The sequence below is a fragment of the Lissotriton vulgaris genome, chromosome 10 (assembly GCF_964263255.1).
Source record: "Lissotriton vulgaris chromosome 10, aLisVul1.2, whole genome shotgun sequence".
Lineage (NCBI taxonomy): Eukaryota > Metazoa > Chordata > Amphibia > Caudata > Salamandridae > Lissotriton > Lissotriton vulgaris.
The window spans coordinates 1,025,723,868-1,025,742,425 of NC_141698.1; the positions used below are offsets into that span (position 1 = coordinate 1,025,723,868).

The window sequence follows — 18,558 nt, forward strand, 5'->3', positions numbered from 1 at the left end:
GGTGGGGCGGAAGAGCGACGGGCGCATGCTGGTGACGGAACCGCTCCGTCACCAGCGTCGGTTGCGCTGTGCTTATGACGGAGCGGTTCCGTCATGGCCCCACCCGCTCAATAGAACGCTCAGTGCAGGCGCGGAATTCGCACCGTGCAGGAGCGTCGGGCGGGCCATGACGGAACCGCTCCGTCATCAGCACAGCGCCACCGCAGCTGATGACGGAGCGGTTCCGTCATCAGCAGGAAACGGGTTAAAGGCCCCTGCTGCGATCATTATGTTCTATGTTCAGTTCTCCACTGTACTCTTGGACTATGGGCCTCATTAGAGTGAAAATAGTGCAGTTTCTGGTAGAACAAACTTGAATACATCTGACAAATTTCTTCCATGATAAAATGCCAATGGTCCAGGTACTTCAGCTTGTGAAGGTGCTAGGTTTCCCCTAGAAATTAAAGGATGATCAGCTTCCTCGAAACTCTAAATAAGGCTGTAAGACTTCTTCACATCTAATAATTAAAGTGAAAATAAATGAATTGTTTGATAAAGCCTGTCCTGTGCATGTAATGTGATGTTCAGCCGAACGAGGCTTCCTATCGCTTGTTTTTCTTCAGCAAGGAAGCCCACATTAGGACTGTGCAATTAGTGAGACAGACAGAAACTGAAAACTTATCCTTCTCTAATTAAAGAAGTGTTGGTATTTTTAATTTGGTGATCCTGAGGGAAACAACTGTTTATTTACAGCTAATTGGGTAGCAGCAGCTACAAAATTCTTCCTGTCTCAAAAACAGCAGTCGAATGGTGCCATGCCTGGAATAGCAATTGCTTTTCAAACTACAGGATTTCTTTCTGAAGTTCTGTTACATCTATTTCTATGCGGATACATTACTTAGCGAGGGAGTGTAAGAAATTGGGTTTTTGATTGAGGGTGGTGAAACCCCATGTCAAGCAAGAACCACACTCCTTGTCAGGGTGAACCACACAAGTCACTAAATTAGCCTGTGCTTGACCCTCCTGCAGCTTGGCACAAAACAGTCAGTCTTAACTTAGAGGCAATGTGTATAGTATTCATTCAGCACACTAACAGAAATAAAGTGAAAACACAACACAAGAAAAGTCTCACACAAATTTAGAAAAATAGAGTGAAATTTAATAAATAAAATGATACCAGAACGAACAAAAAATGAACTCAATGGAACCGTAGTCCATTTTTATTATTATGGGAGTGGGGTGGATGGCTACCCTCCCATAGCCTCTATCAGGCCATTGAGACCACATTCCCTGGGGCTGTTTTGAATTTTAGGGTGTGGCATGTATCCCCCTCTCCAACCCACAGTAGGATCCCTGGGACTTTGTTACCCAGGGCCAGTGGTTTAATAAAAGGGAAGGGACCTTTGGGCCCTCATCTCCCAGCCTAGATCTCCCCAGGCACTCCATCCCTGTCGCATATTCAAGCAGTAGCCCTATCCCCTGGGACGCAGCAGTTTTGTGCCCAGGAGAATGCAGAGGTATCCAACCGCACTCTCCGAGGCAGAAAACACAGCTTTGCTCCTGCTCGGGTGGAAGCAGAAAAAGACGCTGTTCCCGCCCAGGCAGATGCAAAGTCACTGGGTCGGCTCGCACCAGCACCACAAAGGGTGCTGGCTGGACCATTGGGGCATTGGGGCTCCCCTCGTTGCTCCCTTCGAATAAGGATATGTGGGTGCCCCAGGTGGGCACCAGGGCACCCATTCCGAAATAAATGGCGGCTCCCTCCATGGTGTCAGCTGGGGAGACAGCAGGGGTCGTGGAGGCCTTGGAGCTCAACCCGCAGCACCGTATGATTTTATGAAAGTGGGTGCCCTAGGTGAGCACTGAAGCACTCACTTTTTTTTTATAGTGCCAGTTTGCACCAGCACCCAGCATGGGTGCTGGCTGGGAAGCTGACCTAGGCTATGGCAGCACTGGGGCTCCCCCCAACAATTTTGGTAATTTCAGTGCCCTGCGTGGGCACAGGGGCACCCAGTTTCCAAAAAAAAGATATAATGCTAAAAGGAACATCAAATGAGCAACTCCGTTGAAGGAGCACCCCAAAAAAGTCTTAGTGATTTCTTTAAATAATATATATATATATATATATATATTTTAATTGTTTTTTATTGAAAATAATAGACAATTACAACAAACAAGACAATCATGCAACGGACATCTGCAATACAGTTTAGGCGAATCAGCGTTCCAGCGGTACAGTATCATGTAGGAGTATCACAGTTGGGTTCAAGGTGCCTCAGTGTCCTCATTTACTGACTCGGACTCTGGTGGTGTGCAAATATCTCCTCCGTATACATTCCAGGCATCCCATATCTTTCCCCATTTACGGGGTCTCCCTCTGGCCACGTACACAGCTCTCTCTCAAAACATACACCAATCAAGGTCATCCATCCATTTCCGTATCCGGGGTGCTCGACCGGCCCCCCAAAGTTGTGCAATGTTTTGCTTGGCAATCATACAGGCAAGTGTTACCCAGAGCCTGCCATGAGTCGAAAGATCGGAAGGCTCCCATACATTCAGCAAACAGCGGTGTGCCTCCAATGGAACCTGTACACCCCACACCTCACTCATTTTCCCATGGATCTTAGTCCAGTATTTCTGGATTTCAGGGCATTCCCACAGAATGTGCATGAAGGTACATAACATACCACAACCCCGTCGACAGTTTGCGTTTGAGGCGAGCCCCATTCGGCACAACCCCGGGCCCGTGGTGTAGGACCGGTGAAGGATCTTAAGTTGCACCAACCGAAGTCTCATCGAGATCTCCACTTCTCGAGGGGATGACACAGCATCCACCCAATTCTCATCATCCAAAATCAAACCATCTGCCACCCATTGCTCACGGACTCTCACCAGGGGATCTTCTGTATGGTTGACCAACTTTTTATGAACCAGAGAGATGTCTCTGGTGGGGAGATACCCATCCAGGAGTCGATCTTCCAGCGGGTAGCCCTCCGGCAGCGTCACATCACAAGGGACAGCTGCCGCTAGGGCATGTTTGATTTGCAGATATTGGAATCGCTCACTCTCATTCAAATGGTGTTTGGCCTGCAATTCCTCAAAGGTCAATATACCCTTCTTGCCCCATATGTCTCTAATCTGGGAGATACCTATTAGGTCCCAACGATCAAAACCCTTCGACTTCCACAAGCTGCCCAGGGCTTCGGAGTTCCATAGTGGGGTGGCCATAGTTATCCTACCCTCCCATTGGAGGGCACGGTTGGCATCATGCCAAGCCCGTGCCGAAGCCGACACGGGACCCATCAGTGGGAACCTACTTCGCTTGGCATACAATACCCGGGTATACTCGCCCCCCGGCAGCTGAGCTCGATCCATTGCGAACCCGGGGTCAGCCGGGGAGCCATAGATCGCGTGATTAATGGGGGCTAGTTGGAAAGCCCAGTAGTATTTCCTAATGCTGGGTAGTCCAATCCCACCGTCATACCAGGGTAACATCAATTTAGATAACGCAATCCGCGGCCTCCCAGCCCAAAGAAGCTGACGCTGTAGCGATTCTATCTCACTGTAGTAAGTGGAAGGCACGGGATCAAAGAAGTTCTGTAGAGCGTATAAGAACCGCGGTAGCGCCATCATTTTGAACAGAACCGCACGACCCAGTAGGGAAAGTGGCAGTTCCTTCCATTTTGTAATATCCCGGTGGAGTCTGGCCAGGGCGGGAACCAGGTTAGCGTCGAAACGCTGTTTAGGGTCCCGGGAGAGGTAAATACCAAGATAGAGAAAGCCCACCTGCTCCACCCTTACCGGGCAGGTTTCTGGCACTCTGGGGGGGTTGCCGCTCAACACAAATAAGACCGATTTCTTCCAACTAATGGCAAACCCCGAATATCTACTGTTTATCGCCAATATATCCATGAGGACAATGAGGGACTGTCGGGGGGAGGTCAGATACATCAGGATATCGTCCGCGTATAACGAGATTTTGTCCTCCCACTCCGAAGTCCAGCGTAACACTTTGATCGATCTATCCCATCGTACCCAGGCCACTAGCGGCTCCAGTGCCAGAGCAAATAAAAGAGGAGAGAGGGGACAACCTTGTCTGGTGCCCTGTCCAAGCTGAAAATCGCGGGACTTGTGATTGTTTACCACTACCCGGGCCAGTGGAGCAGAATACAGGAGACGGATCCATCGTATGAATTTTGGGCCGAACCCGAATTTCTCCAGCACCGCAAATAGATATGGTCATTCCACTCTGTCGAACGCCATAGTAGCGTCCAACGACAAAAGCGCCTCTGGCTCATGGATGCGAGCCAAACCCGCCACCACCCCATGGAGTCTACGAAGTTTAAGGGCGGTATTTCGGCGTGGCATAAAACCGGAGTGATCCGGGTGTATCAGTTCAGTTATAATTTTCACTAGCCGGTTCGCGAGTAGTTTGGCCAGAATTTTACGCTCTGCATTTAAGAGAGAGATTGGGCAATAAGAAGAACACTCCAGACGAGGCTTACCATCCTTATACATAACAACAATGTTAGCAATACGCTTGTCATAGGGAAGCATGCCGTTTTCCCTACTCTCAAGATACATGGTCTTCATAAAAGGAGCTATACGGTCAGCATGAAGTTTATAGAGTTCAACAGGAATACCATTCGGGCCCGAGGCTTTCCCGGAGCGTACCCCGCGGATGGCCATCGCGACCTCGTCATTTGTTATATCGGAATCCATAAACTCCCAATCCTCGGCCGATAGAGCGGGCATTCGGATATCCCGGATGACCTCCGTGTTCTCTTCCACCGCGTGCAGCCCCGCTGAGGTATAAACCTCCTCATAATATCTGGCCAACTCATCCGCTATGTGCTGCGGATCCGCTGTGTTCCCCAAGCCCGCTATCTGCAGCTCCGGGACCAGACGAGACCCCCAGTCTCCCTTCTCCAACCACGCTATCAGTTTCCCCGCCTTGTCTCCGTGTTCATAGACTCTACTTTGTGTGTTAGCGTGCTGTTCCCTCGCCCCTTCCCGCGATAGGTGTTTGAACTCGTCCCGGAGAAGACTGAGGCGATGTTCACCATCCGGGTCCCCAGTGGTGGAGACCTCAAATAATATTTTTTTATTCCTGTGGATGGTCCTAGAAGGGGAGGGGCAGGGGCACAATCAACCTTTTTTCATGTTGTGGATCGCTGTCGAGGGTGCAGCAGGCCTCCAGCACATAAAAAAATAGAAATCACATACTGTAAATCTCCTGGGTAATTGAATTCATGACCCTAGGAGAGCTTCCCATAATTTCTTTACGCACTCCCAGCTGTAGCTGTATAATCTTCAGTTGGAGAGCAGAGCTCCTTTGTCACTGGTTCTCTAGCTGCACCTTGTAGCTTCAAAATGTTAAAAAAAGACCCAAACACTTGTTTTAATTTTTTTAATTTAAAGTGCTTTATTAAGTGCTCTATATAATTTGAGACAATCACTTTTATTAAACTTTTGAATGTGTGAATTAATGGAATATAACTCTGATGACCGTTATTGGTGACTTTTATCTGCTGACCCCTTGACAAAGTCAGTAGGTCTACTTCTTTTTGTATTTTGGTCCTTAGACAAAGTCGGTAGGTTTGCTTCACTTACATTGACACCCTTTATATTGTTACCTGACTGTAAGCCGTGCAAGGCGTGGAGTTGGGAACCTGCAGGAGGTTGGACGCAGGGCCTTGCTGCAGACCAGGACATGCAACTAGCCCCACACACACACACGGCTGAATTCCTAAGGTTTTCTTTTAAATCTATACTACTATTATAAAGCGAGAACTGGGAACCTTTGAGGCGGGTAAATTCCAGAAGTACACCATCAATCATAACACCCAATACAGCGTTGGAAAGGGGAGGTCCAGGAGATGGACATAGGCTATACATTTCTACAACATATACATTACGAAGGGCAAACAACATTCCGGAAAAAGTAGTTCCTTGTGGGCATTGTTTTCAATGTGGGAGGTAACATTGGCAGAGGGGCATGTCCCATTCACTCGGTTACAGGAAACACAGCCCCTTCAAGCACTCAAGCACACACAAAACAACAGCTTCTGCAACAACACACAAGCACACACAAAACACAGCAACTTCAGCAAGCAAGCTCACGTCCACTTCATGAGCATTACAGATCATAGTGGATAAGCACCGTTTTATGCACGTCGATTTCTGGAGCATTTCGGATCATAGTGGTGACATAAACATCGTTTTTCAAATCAGTGCAAAGATGTCGGAAAATTCGGACTGGGCAATGGGCTTAATACTCACTGACTCAGCAATACATTCTTCAGGGTTCCGAGACAACATAAACAAAGGGGCGCGGCTTCGGGAGGAAAAAGGGTGCGGTGGGCAAACCTTGCACACAAGCATCCAATCGCAAAACACTGTTGGCTGTGCCTTCCAGCAAACAACAAATGGCGCGACACGCATTACAGAAATAACCAAGCATGCAACATTACATTAAAATAGGCAAAACAATCACCCAACATTACATTAAACTAACACATTCATTGAAAATAAAAATAGGTAAAACCTTCACCCATTGGTCCAACAGGCACGTGATTCAAAACGCACTAGGAGCATTATTGATGTCAGAGCCACAAACGCGGGCAAACAACTGAGAACTACACATTGTCAGAGCCCAGGGAAAAATATTACACAGCGATTTCAACAAGCCTCTTTCACATTGTACAACGAGCCATGATGTACGGTCTTTAAAGCCGAGTTCAGTACTAGCGCAATCCCAAACCCACTTCAAAGACGTCTATCGTTCTTGCAAGGGGCTGCACAGGGGGCGGGCAGGGAAAAAAAACGCCTCATTTACATTACAGAAGGAGGCATGATGGACGTTCATTGACGCTGCAAAACAAGCGTCTAACGTTCCAGCAGGGTGAAGCAAAAAAAAGTGCTCAGAGCACTCCCTGTAATACGGACACATAGCGCTTAAAATTCGCTGTCACACCATTATTGCTGTCGGCCACACGAACGCGGCCAAACAACTGAGCACTACTTTAACTAACACATTGTCAGAGGGCAGGGAACAATTAAGACGCCGAATTCCACAACCCTCTTTTACATTCCACAAGAGGCCGTATAACGCTATTGCAAGGGCCTGCACAGGGGGCAGCCAGGGAAAATACAAAAGCCAAATTTAACAAGACTCATTTACATTACACAAGGAGACATGAATTCACAACGCTTTACACACGTCTAACATGATTGCAGGGGGCAGGAAAAACATTTGCTCACAGCACTCACACTAATTGCAAAACAAACTGCCACAGACCAATTTAAACACATCAAACGTGCTTGCAGAGGGAAACAAATATGCCCTGATCTGACCCCTCACTGTAACTTTACAAAAAACGCATACACATTTCAAATACCTACAAAACAACACAGGTTGAACAAGGGGGCAGGCAATCAACAGAAAACATGAACATTTAAATAAAACTCATTAAACGTCAACATACAGGCGCACTACATTACACATTAAAACAGGGGCAGGACAGGAAAACAAAAACAGGAGGAATTCAATAAGCCTAATTCACAGTACAAAAAAAAACATCATCTATACTAATTGACGCCGCTTTACGCTACTTGATGCTGCTTTCATATGTGCAAAATATAACCACACTTACCCATGCTCACAAACTGAGCTAGGGAGATTTAAAAGGACATTCTTTCATTACAACGCTAACACCACGTAACAACGTTGTTCCAAACAAAACGTTTTCCCGTTCTCTCTTTATAATCTATACTACTATAATAAAGTAAGAACTGTGAACCTTTAAGGCGGGTAAACTCGGGAACCACAGTGCCAATTCAAACACCCGATACATCTTTGTAATTGTCAGGGTGTGCAGCTGGACATAGGCTATATTTAAAAAAAAAATATACCTGGTTTTAAAAATTTTACATGAAAAAAAAAGTCGTCCCTTGAAAGTAGCGCCGGCCGCGATGTGCGTCCTGACATCAGGAGCCCGGGGAGGAGTCGCGTACACAAGCGCGAGGAGGAGCGGCGTACAGGCGGGTAGGAGCGGTGTACAGGCGGGGAAGAGCGGTGAGGAGCAGTGGAGGACAGGCGGTGAGGAGCAGCGGACAGGCGGTGAGGAGCAGCGGACAGGCGGTGAGGAGCGGCGGACAGGCGGTGAGGAGCGGCGGACAGGCGGTGAGGAGCGGCGGACAGGTGGTGAGGAGCGGCAGACAGGAGCGGTGAGGAGCAGCGGAGGACAGGCGGTGAGGAGCAGCAGACATGCGGTGAGGAGCAGCGGACAGGCGGTGAGGAGCGGCGGACAGGTGGTGAGGAGCAGCGGACAGGCGGTGAGGAGCGGCGGACAGGAGCGGTGAGGAGCAGCGGAGGACAGGCGGTGAGAAGCAGCGGACAGGCGGTGAGGAGCGGCGGACAGGTGGGGAGGAGCGGTGAGGAGCAGCGGAGGACAGGCGGTGAGGAGCAGCGGACAGGCGGTGAGGACCGGCGGACAGGCGGAGGTAAGTGAAGCAGCCGCGGATGCGCTCATGGGGCGGGCGGGGGTCCTGAAGCCTGATTGCTCCCGGAAAAGGTCGGGACGGGCGGCTTATGTCTTTTTTAATGTAAATATATATATATATTTTCTAGCATTTTTCCAAACAGGCACTGTGGGGCTGTGTAAATAGAGTGTGGCTCAATGGTTAGAGGAGGCAGACCATGAAGCAGAGGTCAGACCCGGGACCAGGGTTCAATTCCCGACGCGGCAGGGTCTTGAGCCCAAATTGTCCACGGACTCGATAATTCTCGCTTCGGTGCCTGCTCGAATCATGGGTTCACACTCTGCAACTCCGGGCAATAGCTTGCCTAATCTCCACTATGGCCCCCGCGGTGGGATGCCTTGCTTTCACCTTGGGGGTGCCCAGTACGGGTTATCTCACAGGGAAAAACCAGGACTTGTTCCCAAAGCAAGCGCTTAGAGACCGTTGGTGATAATGCGCTATATAAATATAAATTACAATTACAATTTTGGTTTATACCACATAGAAATTGGGTTACTGACTGAGGAAGAGGAAACTCTTCTCAAGGAATAACCACAATTCCTGTCAAGGTGAAGTCACAAGCAACCCCAAATTGACCTGTGTTTAACTCTCTGGTAGCTTGGCACATAGCAGTCAGGCTTAACTTAGAGGCAATGTGTAAAGTACTTATGCAGCACTTCAAACTGTAGTGAAGTGAAACCAGTACACAAGAAAAAGCCCACACTAATTTAGACAAACAATAGTAAAATACAATAAAGTATTTGAGTCGAAAATGACAAAAATCTGATTTGTATAACCGGGGATATGCAATTCTAAAGGTTTAGGTGAAAATAGTACATAAAAGCTCAAAGTGCCAAATGTGGTTATCGATTCACACTGGACTGGGACAAAGTCACAAGTACAGACCGACCGTGATGGAGCGCGGGCTGGATACAGGCACCCAGTTAGGCCCACTTCACAAAGTACTTAAATCCTGTTTGTGGAGTGTTACATCCTGCATTATACTTTACTTCTCCTTTAATTGCATGAGACTGTATTCATGAAGTTCTGGTTCTCAGAACTTTCCTGGTGATGCATTCTGCCTCTCTCTGTCAGTTGTACTTGGACCTTGAAGCTGTATACTTGATGCTGTGCTGCTGAATAAAGCTTCTTCATTTTAACCCTTTTTATTGGATTATTACATATTTTGGCGACGAGGACTCCAGCCATCTACAGCACAGGAGCGGAGTGAACCCCATTTTTATCGTTTTTAGACTTTCTGCTGGATTTCCGTGGATTTTATACTTTTGCCACCTCTCCAAATCATCCTACTTGGAATTGCTCCTTTTCAACCTTTATTCCCGGGTTTCCTGAGCCTACTACGAAAATTGCGAGACTTTTCCGACTTTATTTCATTAACTTAAAGATTTTGCATTTTTCAATCGCTGCTCGAGCCTCACCGAAGCCCGTTTCTGGTTGCCAGGATACGAAGACGCTGAGCCTTCATAGACGTCATCCAACGCGTCTCCTGTTGCCAAGGTGCTGATCTGTTTCCTAGACACCGAGACGCAACACACTACGGAGCGTCATCGTCTCAACGCGTCTGTCACCTAGCAACACACTACGGAGCGTCATCCTCTCAACGCGTCTGTCACCTAGCAACTTGTGCGCATGGTAACGCACTCCACGGAGCATCCGCACGTCGGCGCGTCTTCTTTCCAGCTACTCGTGCGCATTGAAACACACTCTACACGCAGCGTAACGTCCAACGTCACACGCTGCGTGCAACGTGACTCCATCTTGTTTTGTTTCAAGTTACCTAGCAACCCTTCGCCAATCCTACACGGAAACTTCATTTTCTTCGCGAAGGTTGTCGACGCTTTGATTAATATTATACGGACGCGCCATTCACTCAATTTTACACGGAAAGTCTACTTTATCATCGCTGTTTACAGCGTTTTACTAAATTTCAATTTTATTTTGTGAGATTTCATTTTCTTTAACGTTCTGCCACCGTGTCATGAAGGTACTTTATTCGTGTTACTTACTTAAGGAAACTTTACTTATTTCTACAAGTGACTTTGGATTTGGGCATTATTAGTTTGATATTGCTTTATTTACTCTATTTACAATATTTTCTATGTTTTACTATATTTGTGCATATTGATCTACTACACAATTTTACAAGTTTTGGGGCATTTGCTTTAATTTTAACTCTGTCTTTGGAAATGCAGTTTGATCCTCCTGCTAAATTCTTGCAAATTAAGGGTGATCCTCCTTTGCCTTGGGCAAGATGGAAGGAGGAGTTCTTCAACTATATGAAGGCCATTGACGGAGAGCGTATGGGTTCTGAAAGGAAAAAGAGCATTTTATTACATTGTTTAGGATCAGAAGGACAAGAGATTTTCAGAACTTTGCCCCCTATTTCTACTCCTTCAGGCAGTGGTGATAATCTCAATGTTTATTCTGAGGCTCTTGCCAGATTAGAGAAAAGATTTAAACCTACTGCTAATATTGCTCTTAATAGATTTAAATTTTACACCAGGGCACAGAAACAAGATGAATCTTTCGATGACTTTCTCACATCTCTCAGAGCCCTAACTTTACGTTGTAATTTTGGTACAATGGCTGATGAGATGATACGTGACCAAATTATTGTTCACGTTAAGAATAAGAAAGTCCAAGATAAGTTATGGTGCCTGGGTGATCCCAGTTTGGAGGAGAGTATTGCCATTGCTAAATCTACAGAGATGTCTGAAAAATGGATGGACATTGTAGATAAACAAAGTGCCAATACTAGTAAGACTAATGTTGAGGAAGAAGTGTGCTTAGTCAAGTCCAAGAACGAAGCAAAGAATAGTACTACCTCACAATCTACTGTTAAAAATTGGTCGAATAGTAATTACAGAAAACCTGATGTTAGTAGCAATTCAATTTCCTGTTATAGGTGTGGCAATAAGTCACATGTTGCTTCTTTCCCAGGATGTCCTGCCATTAATAGAACTTGCAACATTTGTGGTAAGCTGGGACACTTTAGTAATGTCTGTAGGGAGAGACGTTTTAACTCACAAGGAAGAACAGGACAATCACGTGTTGTTCCCAGTTATCCCACTCCCATCAAAGTTTCTTCAGTTAATGATTCTGAACCTACCCCACAAGAGATTGCCAGAGGGTATGTTGTGTCCATATTACAAAGGGGTACCATTGTTTTTACTCGCAAGAAATCTCCTAAATGCAATTTTAGCATCCTTGGGGTTGATCTGGAATTGATGGTAGACTCTGGGTCCCCATGGACCATCATTACTAAACAATACTTTGATGAAAAATTACAGGAGGTGTGTGATTTTACCAAATTACAACCTTCTGACATTTTAGCTGAAAACTTTAATGGAGGCAATATTTCAATTGAAGGATTTTTAAATGTGCATTTGACTTTTAGAGGTAGATTTGCCTATATTAAATTGTACATAGCGTCCAAAGGTGTAAATGTTCTTGGGTGGCAAGATCAATGGGAACTCGGTATCAAACTGAATCCACGAGCCAAAGATCCCATTGAACTGTGTAGTGACCAAGAGATGGTTAATAGTATTTCTGAACGGGAAGAAGATGTTACCTCCTTTTGGAGTAAAAAATTTGATAAAGTATTTTGTGATCAATTAGGAAAATTGAAAGGTTTTGCACACAAAATCGTTTTAAAAGACAATGCTATTCCTGTGAAACAAAAATTGAGAGGTGTACCCCTCAATGTCAGGTCTGAACTAAAGGACATGTTAGATGATTTGTTGAAAGATAATATAATTGAACCTATTGAGTCATCTGAGTGGGTTTCACCCATTGTTCTCGTACGAAAACCTGATCAAAAGTTAAGAGTCTGTATTGATTTGAGAGCTCTTAATTCTAACATAGTTATAGATTGCCATCCACTTCCCAATATCAATGAATTAGTTTCACTTTTTGATGGTGCGCAGATCTTTTCCACCTTAGATCTTAGGTCAGCGTACCATCAAATAGAGTTAACGGAGGAATCTAGGAAATTCACTGCTTTCATCACACCCATGGGTCTCTTTCAGTGCAGAAGAATGCCGTTTGGGTTGGCTTCTGCCGCTTCTGTATTCCAGAGGGTAATGTTCCTAATTTTTAGAGATCTAGATTCTTACGTTAAATGCTTTCAGGATGACATCCTAATTTTCTCGAAAAATGATGCGGAACATTCTGTTCATCTCAATGAAGTGTGTTCCAGACTACAAAACTATGGTCTTACCCTTAAAGCACACAAGTGCAATTTGTTTAAGAAATCTGTGGAGTATTTGGGGCACACCCTTTCAGGGGAAGGTTTAATTCCAAAAAGATCAAATGTAGAGGCCATTCTTAATGCTCCTGCTCCCATTAATAAGGAACAGCTTTTGTCTTTCTCAGGCATGTGTGAATATTACAGCAAGTTTGTTGCTAACTTTGCTACAAAAATGGAGCCCTTGAGAAAACCCTTGAGACAAAAGAATGAATTTGTTTGGAACACAGAGCAAGAAAACGCTTTTTCAGAAATTAAAAAGGATATTGTAGGTTCCCCTACTTTGAGACCCTTTAGAATGGGAAAAAAGTGTATAATCACTACAGATGCAAGTTTATATGGTTTGGGTTGTGTACTTTCCCAAACTGACGGAATGTCAGAATGGAATGTGGCATTCTCATCCAGGACACTGAGTGAGACAGAGCGCAGATATGCAGTCATTGAGCGGGAGTTGCTGTCGTGTGTATGGGCTATAGAGCACTATAGAATATATATTTGGGGCAGTAAGTTCATTCTGAGGACTGATCATAAGCCCCTTGTAAATATTCTATCAGTGGGAGGAGGTTGGAATTCCACAGCAAGGATTGCACGTTTGACATCCAGGTTACAAGAATACAGCTTTACAGTGGAATACATTCCTGGAAAGAAAAATGTGACGGCTGATTGCTTGTCACGTCTGCCTTGTCTTACTTTAATTGACAGTGTTAAAGGGGGTGAAGATTTGGATTTTGTTTGTGGTTTGCAGGACTTTGTTGATTCACAGTATCAGGAGATCACTGAACAGTTTTGGTTTAAGTGTCAAGAAGAGGATGAAAAGTTTCTTACTTTGAAGAAATATTTGTTGGAAGGTTGGCCCAACAAAATCAATGTTAGAGAAGATATAGTTCCTTTCTTCAATGTTGCTGATGAATTATTCTGTGATGGCGATCTTGTGTTCAAAGGTGACAAGTGTGTTCCACCTGTTGGTGTTCAAGAGGTGATACTCAAGTTGGCGCACAAAACCCATCCCGGTATTTCTGCCATGAAGCGTTTGATTAGATTGAATTTCTGGTGGCCTGGTCTAGATAGGTTTGTAGATCGGGTGGTTAGGGATTGCAGTGAGTGTTGTGACAAAGACAAAATGCTAAAAGTTGTTGTTCCACCTCTTAAGCCGGTGGTTTGGCCTGAGGTTCCATGGAGTAAAATTGCCTTTGACATTTCTGGTCCTTTCAATATTTTGCCTGAATCTTCTCGCTTTGCACTTGTGATTATTGATTACCATTCTAAGTGGCCAGAGGTTAAGTTTGTGTCAAAGATTACTTCTGAGGTCATAATTTTGTTTTTCCAAGAAGTATTTTCTAGAGAGGGTTGTCCTTCCACCTTAGTGTCAGATAATGGAGTACAATTGGTCTCATCAGAAATGCAGTCATTTTTACAATCTTGCAACATAAAACATATTAGGACGTCACTCTACGAGCCACATGAGAATGGTCAGGTTGAGCGTTTCAACCGTGTGTTAAAGAACTTTGTCGTTGATGCCATTAAGGAAAAAGGTAGCTGGTTGAATATCCTCAGAGAGAAGCTTTGGCATTACCGCATAACTCCACACACCACCACTGAGGTCAGTCCTTTCAAGTTACTTAAGGGAAGAGACCCTGCTTCTGTTATTTGTCCTTGGTGGTTCAAAGAAAAATGTAAAGCCTTTTGTGAGGAGGTTGTTGATGTCAAACTTGTTGCGGACAGAGTGGCTTCTAAACAAAGTAAATCTGCCCTGTGGTACAACAAAAAGTGGAGAGCTAAGGAACATGGTTTGGCTGTGGGTGATTGGGTCAAAATTCTGAAACCTTCATTTGTTAGCAAGGGAGTGAGCAGATATAGTAGACCCATTCAGGTTAAAAATGTTTTCCAAAATTCTGTTATCACGCAAGATGGTAAGGTCTGGAATGTAAGCAAGATTGCGAAGTGCCCTGTCCAGTATGGTGTGAATTCCCACTTTTCCTGTCACAATTCTGCACCAGGTCTGTGTTCTAGGCCCTCTACTGACACGATTGCTTCCAGGATCAAGTTGGATTCCCGCGCTCGTAGGAAACCCTTTTCTTTACGAGACTATGTATAATGTTTTGCTCTGCAAAGTTTTGCCTTGTTCTTTTATGATTTTGTACATATGTTATTCTCCTTGTTATTTTTGTTTATGGGGGAGATGTGTTACATCCTGCATTATACTTTACTTCTCCTTTAATTGCATGAGACTCTATTCATGAAGTTCTGGTTCTCAGAACTTTCCTGGTGATGCATTCTGCCTCTCTCTGTCAGTTGTACTTGGACCTTGAAGCTGCATACTTGATGCTGTGCTGCTGAATAAAGCTTCTTCATTTTAACCCTTTTTATTGGATTATTACAGTGGAGCATTGTGAAATTGGCGAAATCTCCCGTTGATGATGCATTGTGCAGCTCCGGTTCTCATGAGTAGAGGGTGATGATTTGAGTTTCAGTGTTGAGAATGCATTGTGCAGTGGCAGTTCCGATGGTGCCATCAACGAGTCTTGCAGTGCAAGGTCCTGTGTCGTAGTCGAGGATGCCATTGACAGAGGCTTGCAATGCTGAGTCCTGCATCAGGGATGCACCATGCAGCCGCTGTTCCGATGAGCTGCGGGCTGGGATGTTAGGGCCTGTGTTGGGGATGCACCAGGAAGCAGAGTTTCCGACATTATGCTGCGAGGAGGAGCACCGTTCTGCATTGGGTCTGCCTCAGAGACCACAGCTGGAATTGCAGAGCTCCTTCAGGCCCACTTGTAAGGATCCAGGACTGGGCTGGCACCATCGGCGGGGGCAAGACAATGTTGGGTTCAAGCAGGTTGGAGCCTTTTCTGTCCCTGAGGGTCAGATCCGGAGGCCAGCCAACTAGCCCTTGGAATCACTTTAGTTGTCCTGGATTCAAGATGCAGGCCCAGTCCCCTTCATGCAGTCAGCAGGTAAGCAGGGCAGCAGAATAGTAGTCTTCTTGCAGCAGAGTAGCACAGCAGTACTTCTGAGTCTTTCACAGGGTCAGAGGTGTCCTGAAGATAGGGTTAGAGGGTTCAATATTTATACTTGGGGGTACCTTTGAAGTAGGAGTAGGTTCTGAAGGTTTCCCCCCAAGAGGTGTTTGGGATTTCCTGCCTCCCTGCCCTAGCCCCAGACTGGTGTGAAAAACCTTTGCGAGTGTGCTGAGGCACAGCCTTTGTGATGTTAAAGTATGGTAGGTGACAGCTCCCCCTCTCAGCAAGTTAGAGATGGCTCATCCTGCCAACAACTTTTTCCCCTTTGTCTCACTATCAGGGAGAAATAAACAAAGACCAACTATCAGCAAGTAGTTCGAAGCAACTGGCACGAAAGGCTGAGGACAAGAAATTGCATTTGTTCTAAAAGTGTCATTTTCAGCTTTGCGGCTTAAATCCAACTTTACCATTATAGAGGGTTTTAAATTGCAATTCTTTAGACACCAATTTCGACATTCCTCCTTGATCCTAAATGAAATTTAACTTATATTAAATATTATATGGTAACCTAATGTTATCCTATGGAAGAGGCAAGCCTTGAAGTAGTGAAATAGAGAAAAATTCTGTAAGAGCCATTCAATACCACGACATGTAAAAGTTAAAAGTACATGTCTAACTTTTTAGATATACTGCACTCTGCCCTATGGTCTGTTTAGGCCCTACCAGTGGGTTGAGTTATATGTATTAAAAAGGAAAGTTTAAGCCTGGAAAGAGGATTATTTTGCCAGGTTGACTGCAGGTACAGGCCTGAGATATGTTTGCAAGGCTACTTAAGTGGGTTCACATCAGTCCTGCAGGCCTACAAGTAGCATTTAATTTTCAGTCCCTGGATACCAGTAGTACCACTTTACTACAAACTTATATGTAAATTAAATTTACCAATTGAATGTAAATTGAAGTTACCATGTTTTTAGGTAGTGAACACATGCACTGTTGCCAACAAAAACGAGATCAACAACATAGAGGAATAAGTCAAAAGGTTTATGGGAAGACCACCCCAAGGCTGACAGGTTGATACGCACACACACACACATGCACGCACACACGCACTATTGAAAGAAACATGATCCTAATGCTCTGATCGTTGAATCACAGCTATTTTACATAAAAACATATTTTTGGATACCATATGAAGACATTAGGGACTCTAATCTAATTAATTAATTGCTGTGGTGCAAAAGCTGTGAAATGCACAAACAAAACGTGTTTTCCAATGCTCTAATTAGAGGCATTGGTAAGTGGCCACCTCCAATGTCTATCCCACTGCTCCAGGTTTCAGAAACCCAAGACATGTGGTACAATGGCAGAGGTTGATCTGAGATCATCCTGTATTCCCTCACGTCTCCTGGGTCTTCGCGGACCCAAATGGAACAGTGAAAGGTGTGTGCTTCCCCCTTGCTACCTACTGTCTTCCCTGCCTCCTGCATGGCTTTAACGTCTTTCACGAGACAGCAGAATACTGCATATTCCCCCATGCCACTGTGTGATGGCACCCGCATGGAAAGTGGAAGACTGGCACTTTGTGAGTTTATGGTGACTGAATACCAAAGGGTAGTGGATAGTTATTGCCATTTAATAATGCACATCAAAATTCAAAGATCAGAGGGTCATGGAGTCACTGATGTACCTGTATTGACATTAAGCCCAATGCAATCAGTTTTTTCGCTGGATCTCTAACCTAATGTTCTAATAAGTGTACCTTTATTTTTCTTCAAGGATTTGAAAAGCAAGTTTTCTGATCTTACAATAAAAGAAAAATCACTGAACTGTCAGAAGGAGGAGATCATGAAGGCTGTGTGAGTTTTTTTGTTTTACTCACTGTCAAGCAGAATTGTTTAACATTGTGTTGTCATTTTTTTCTGTGTATCAAATCACAGTAGCGCAACAAACGCACAATATGGTAGAAGATGGAAACTACAACATAGTCGATACATCAATGGGGGCGGGGGGTCTTGGGGAAGAGATGGGAGGGGTCGAGAAGAGGTAGGGTGGGAAGAAAGGGGGAGTGCAACAATGAGAAAAGACATATCATCAGCATAAACAGTGCGGCATTTCAAACAACTTGATGTGGAGCGCTGCAGCCAATACAATGGGCGCCAGATAGGGTGTAGCAATCAATCCCCCGGCCAGCAGGGAAAGTAGTGGCCGTGGGTCGTGGACACCCGGAACAAGTCGTGAAGGGGTTGCGAGCCTGAAACGTATCTCTGTGCGGCGTAGGAAGCGGGAGGGCTAGTGGGCTAGTGGGGGAATGTGGGGAGTCTATCATTCGGGCCCAGGTGGGAGGGGCTTCCTGAGTCTTGCGCATCGGCAATATGCATAGAGGGAGGAGCCAGGGTGCGCTGTGGTTGGAGGGGTGATTCTTTGGGTCAGTATGGGGGAATGTCAGGTGCTGTGGAGGAACGACATGGGCAGTGTCCCTGCGGAGGAAATCAGTCAGTCAGTCAGTCAAAATACTCTTTATTCGATTTTTGTTAAAATCATAAAAGGCACAAAACAAACACAAGTACAGTATTTAAAAAACATCACTCGATCTCATTACAAAAAGGTTTTCTGCATAATGATTACATTTCATCAGATTGTTACACGCAAAAGTACAAATCTATTTACAAGCATTAAAAGTTTTCCTTTAAAAACAAATTTGAGTTAAGACAGGTCAATCTGGGGTAATCTTTTCTTTCTAGTTCTAAATGCCGCGGTTAGATAGCAAGCAACACTAAACATGGTGTAAGTATCTGCTAACGTTTGGAGGAAGATTAAGGCTGGCCTTATTTG

General features: G+C 45.1%; 1 protein-coding gene across 1 annotated transcript in view; it reads left to right on the top strand.

The window, feature by feature from the left end:
• The window catches only part of NEK11 (NIMA related kinase 11), a 593,243-nt gene that overhangs the window by 137,096 nt on the left and 437,589 nt on the right, over window positions 1–18,558 (top strand). Inside the window, exon 6 of the mRNA XM_086939910.1 lies at window positions 17,503–17,582. Within this exon, the coding sequence (XP_086796036.1) occupies window positions 17,503–17,582 (80 nt within the window). The remainder of the gene's footprint in view (window positions 1–17,502; window positions 17,583–18,558) is intronic.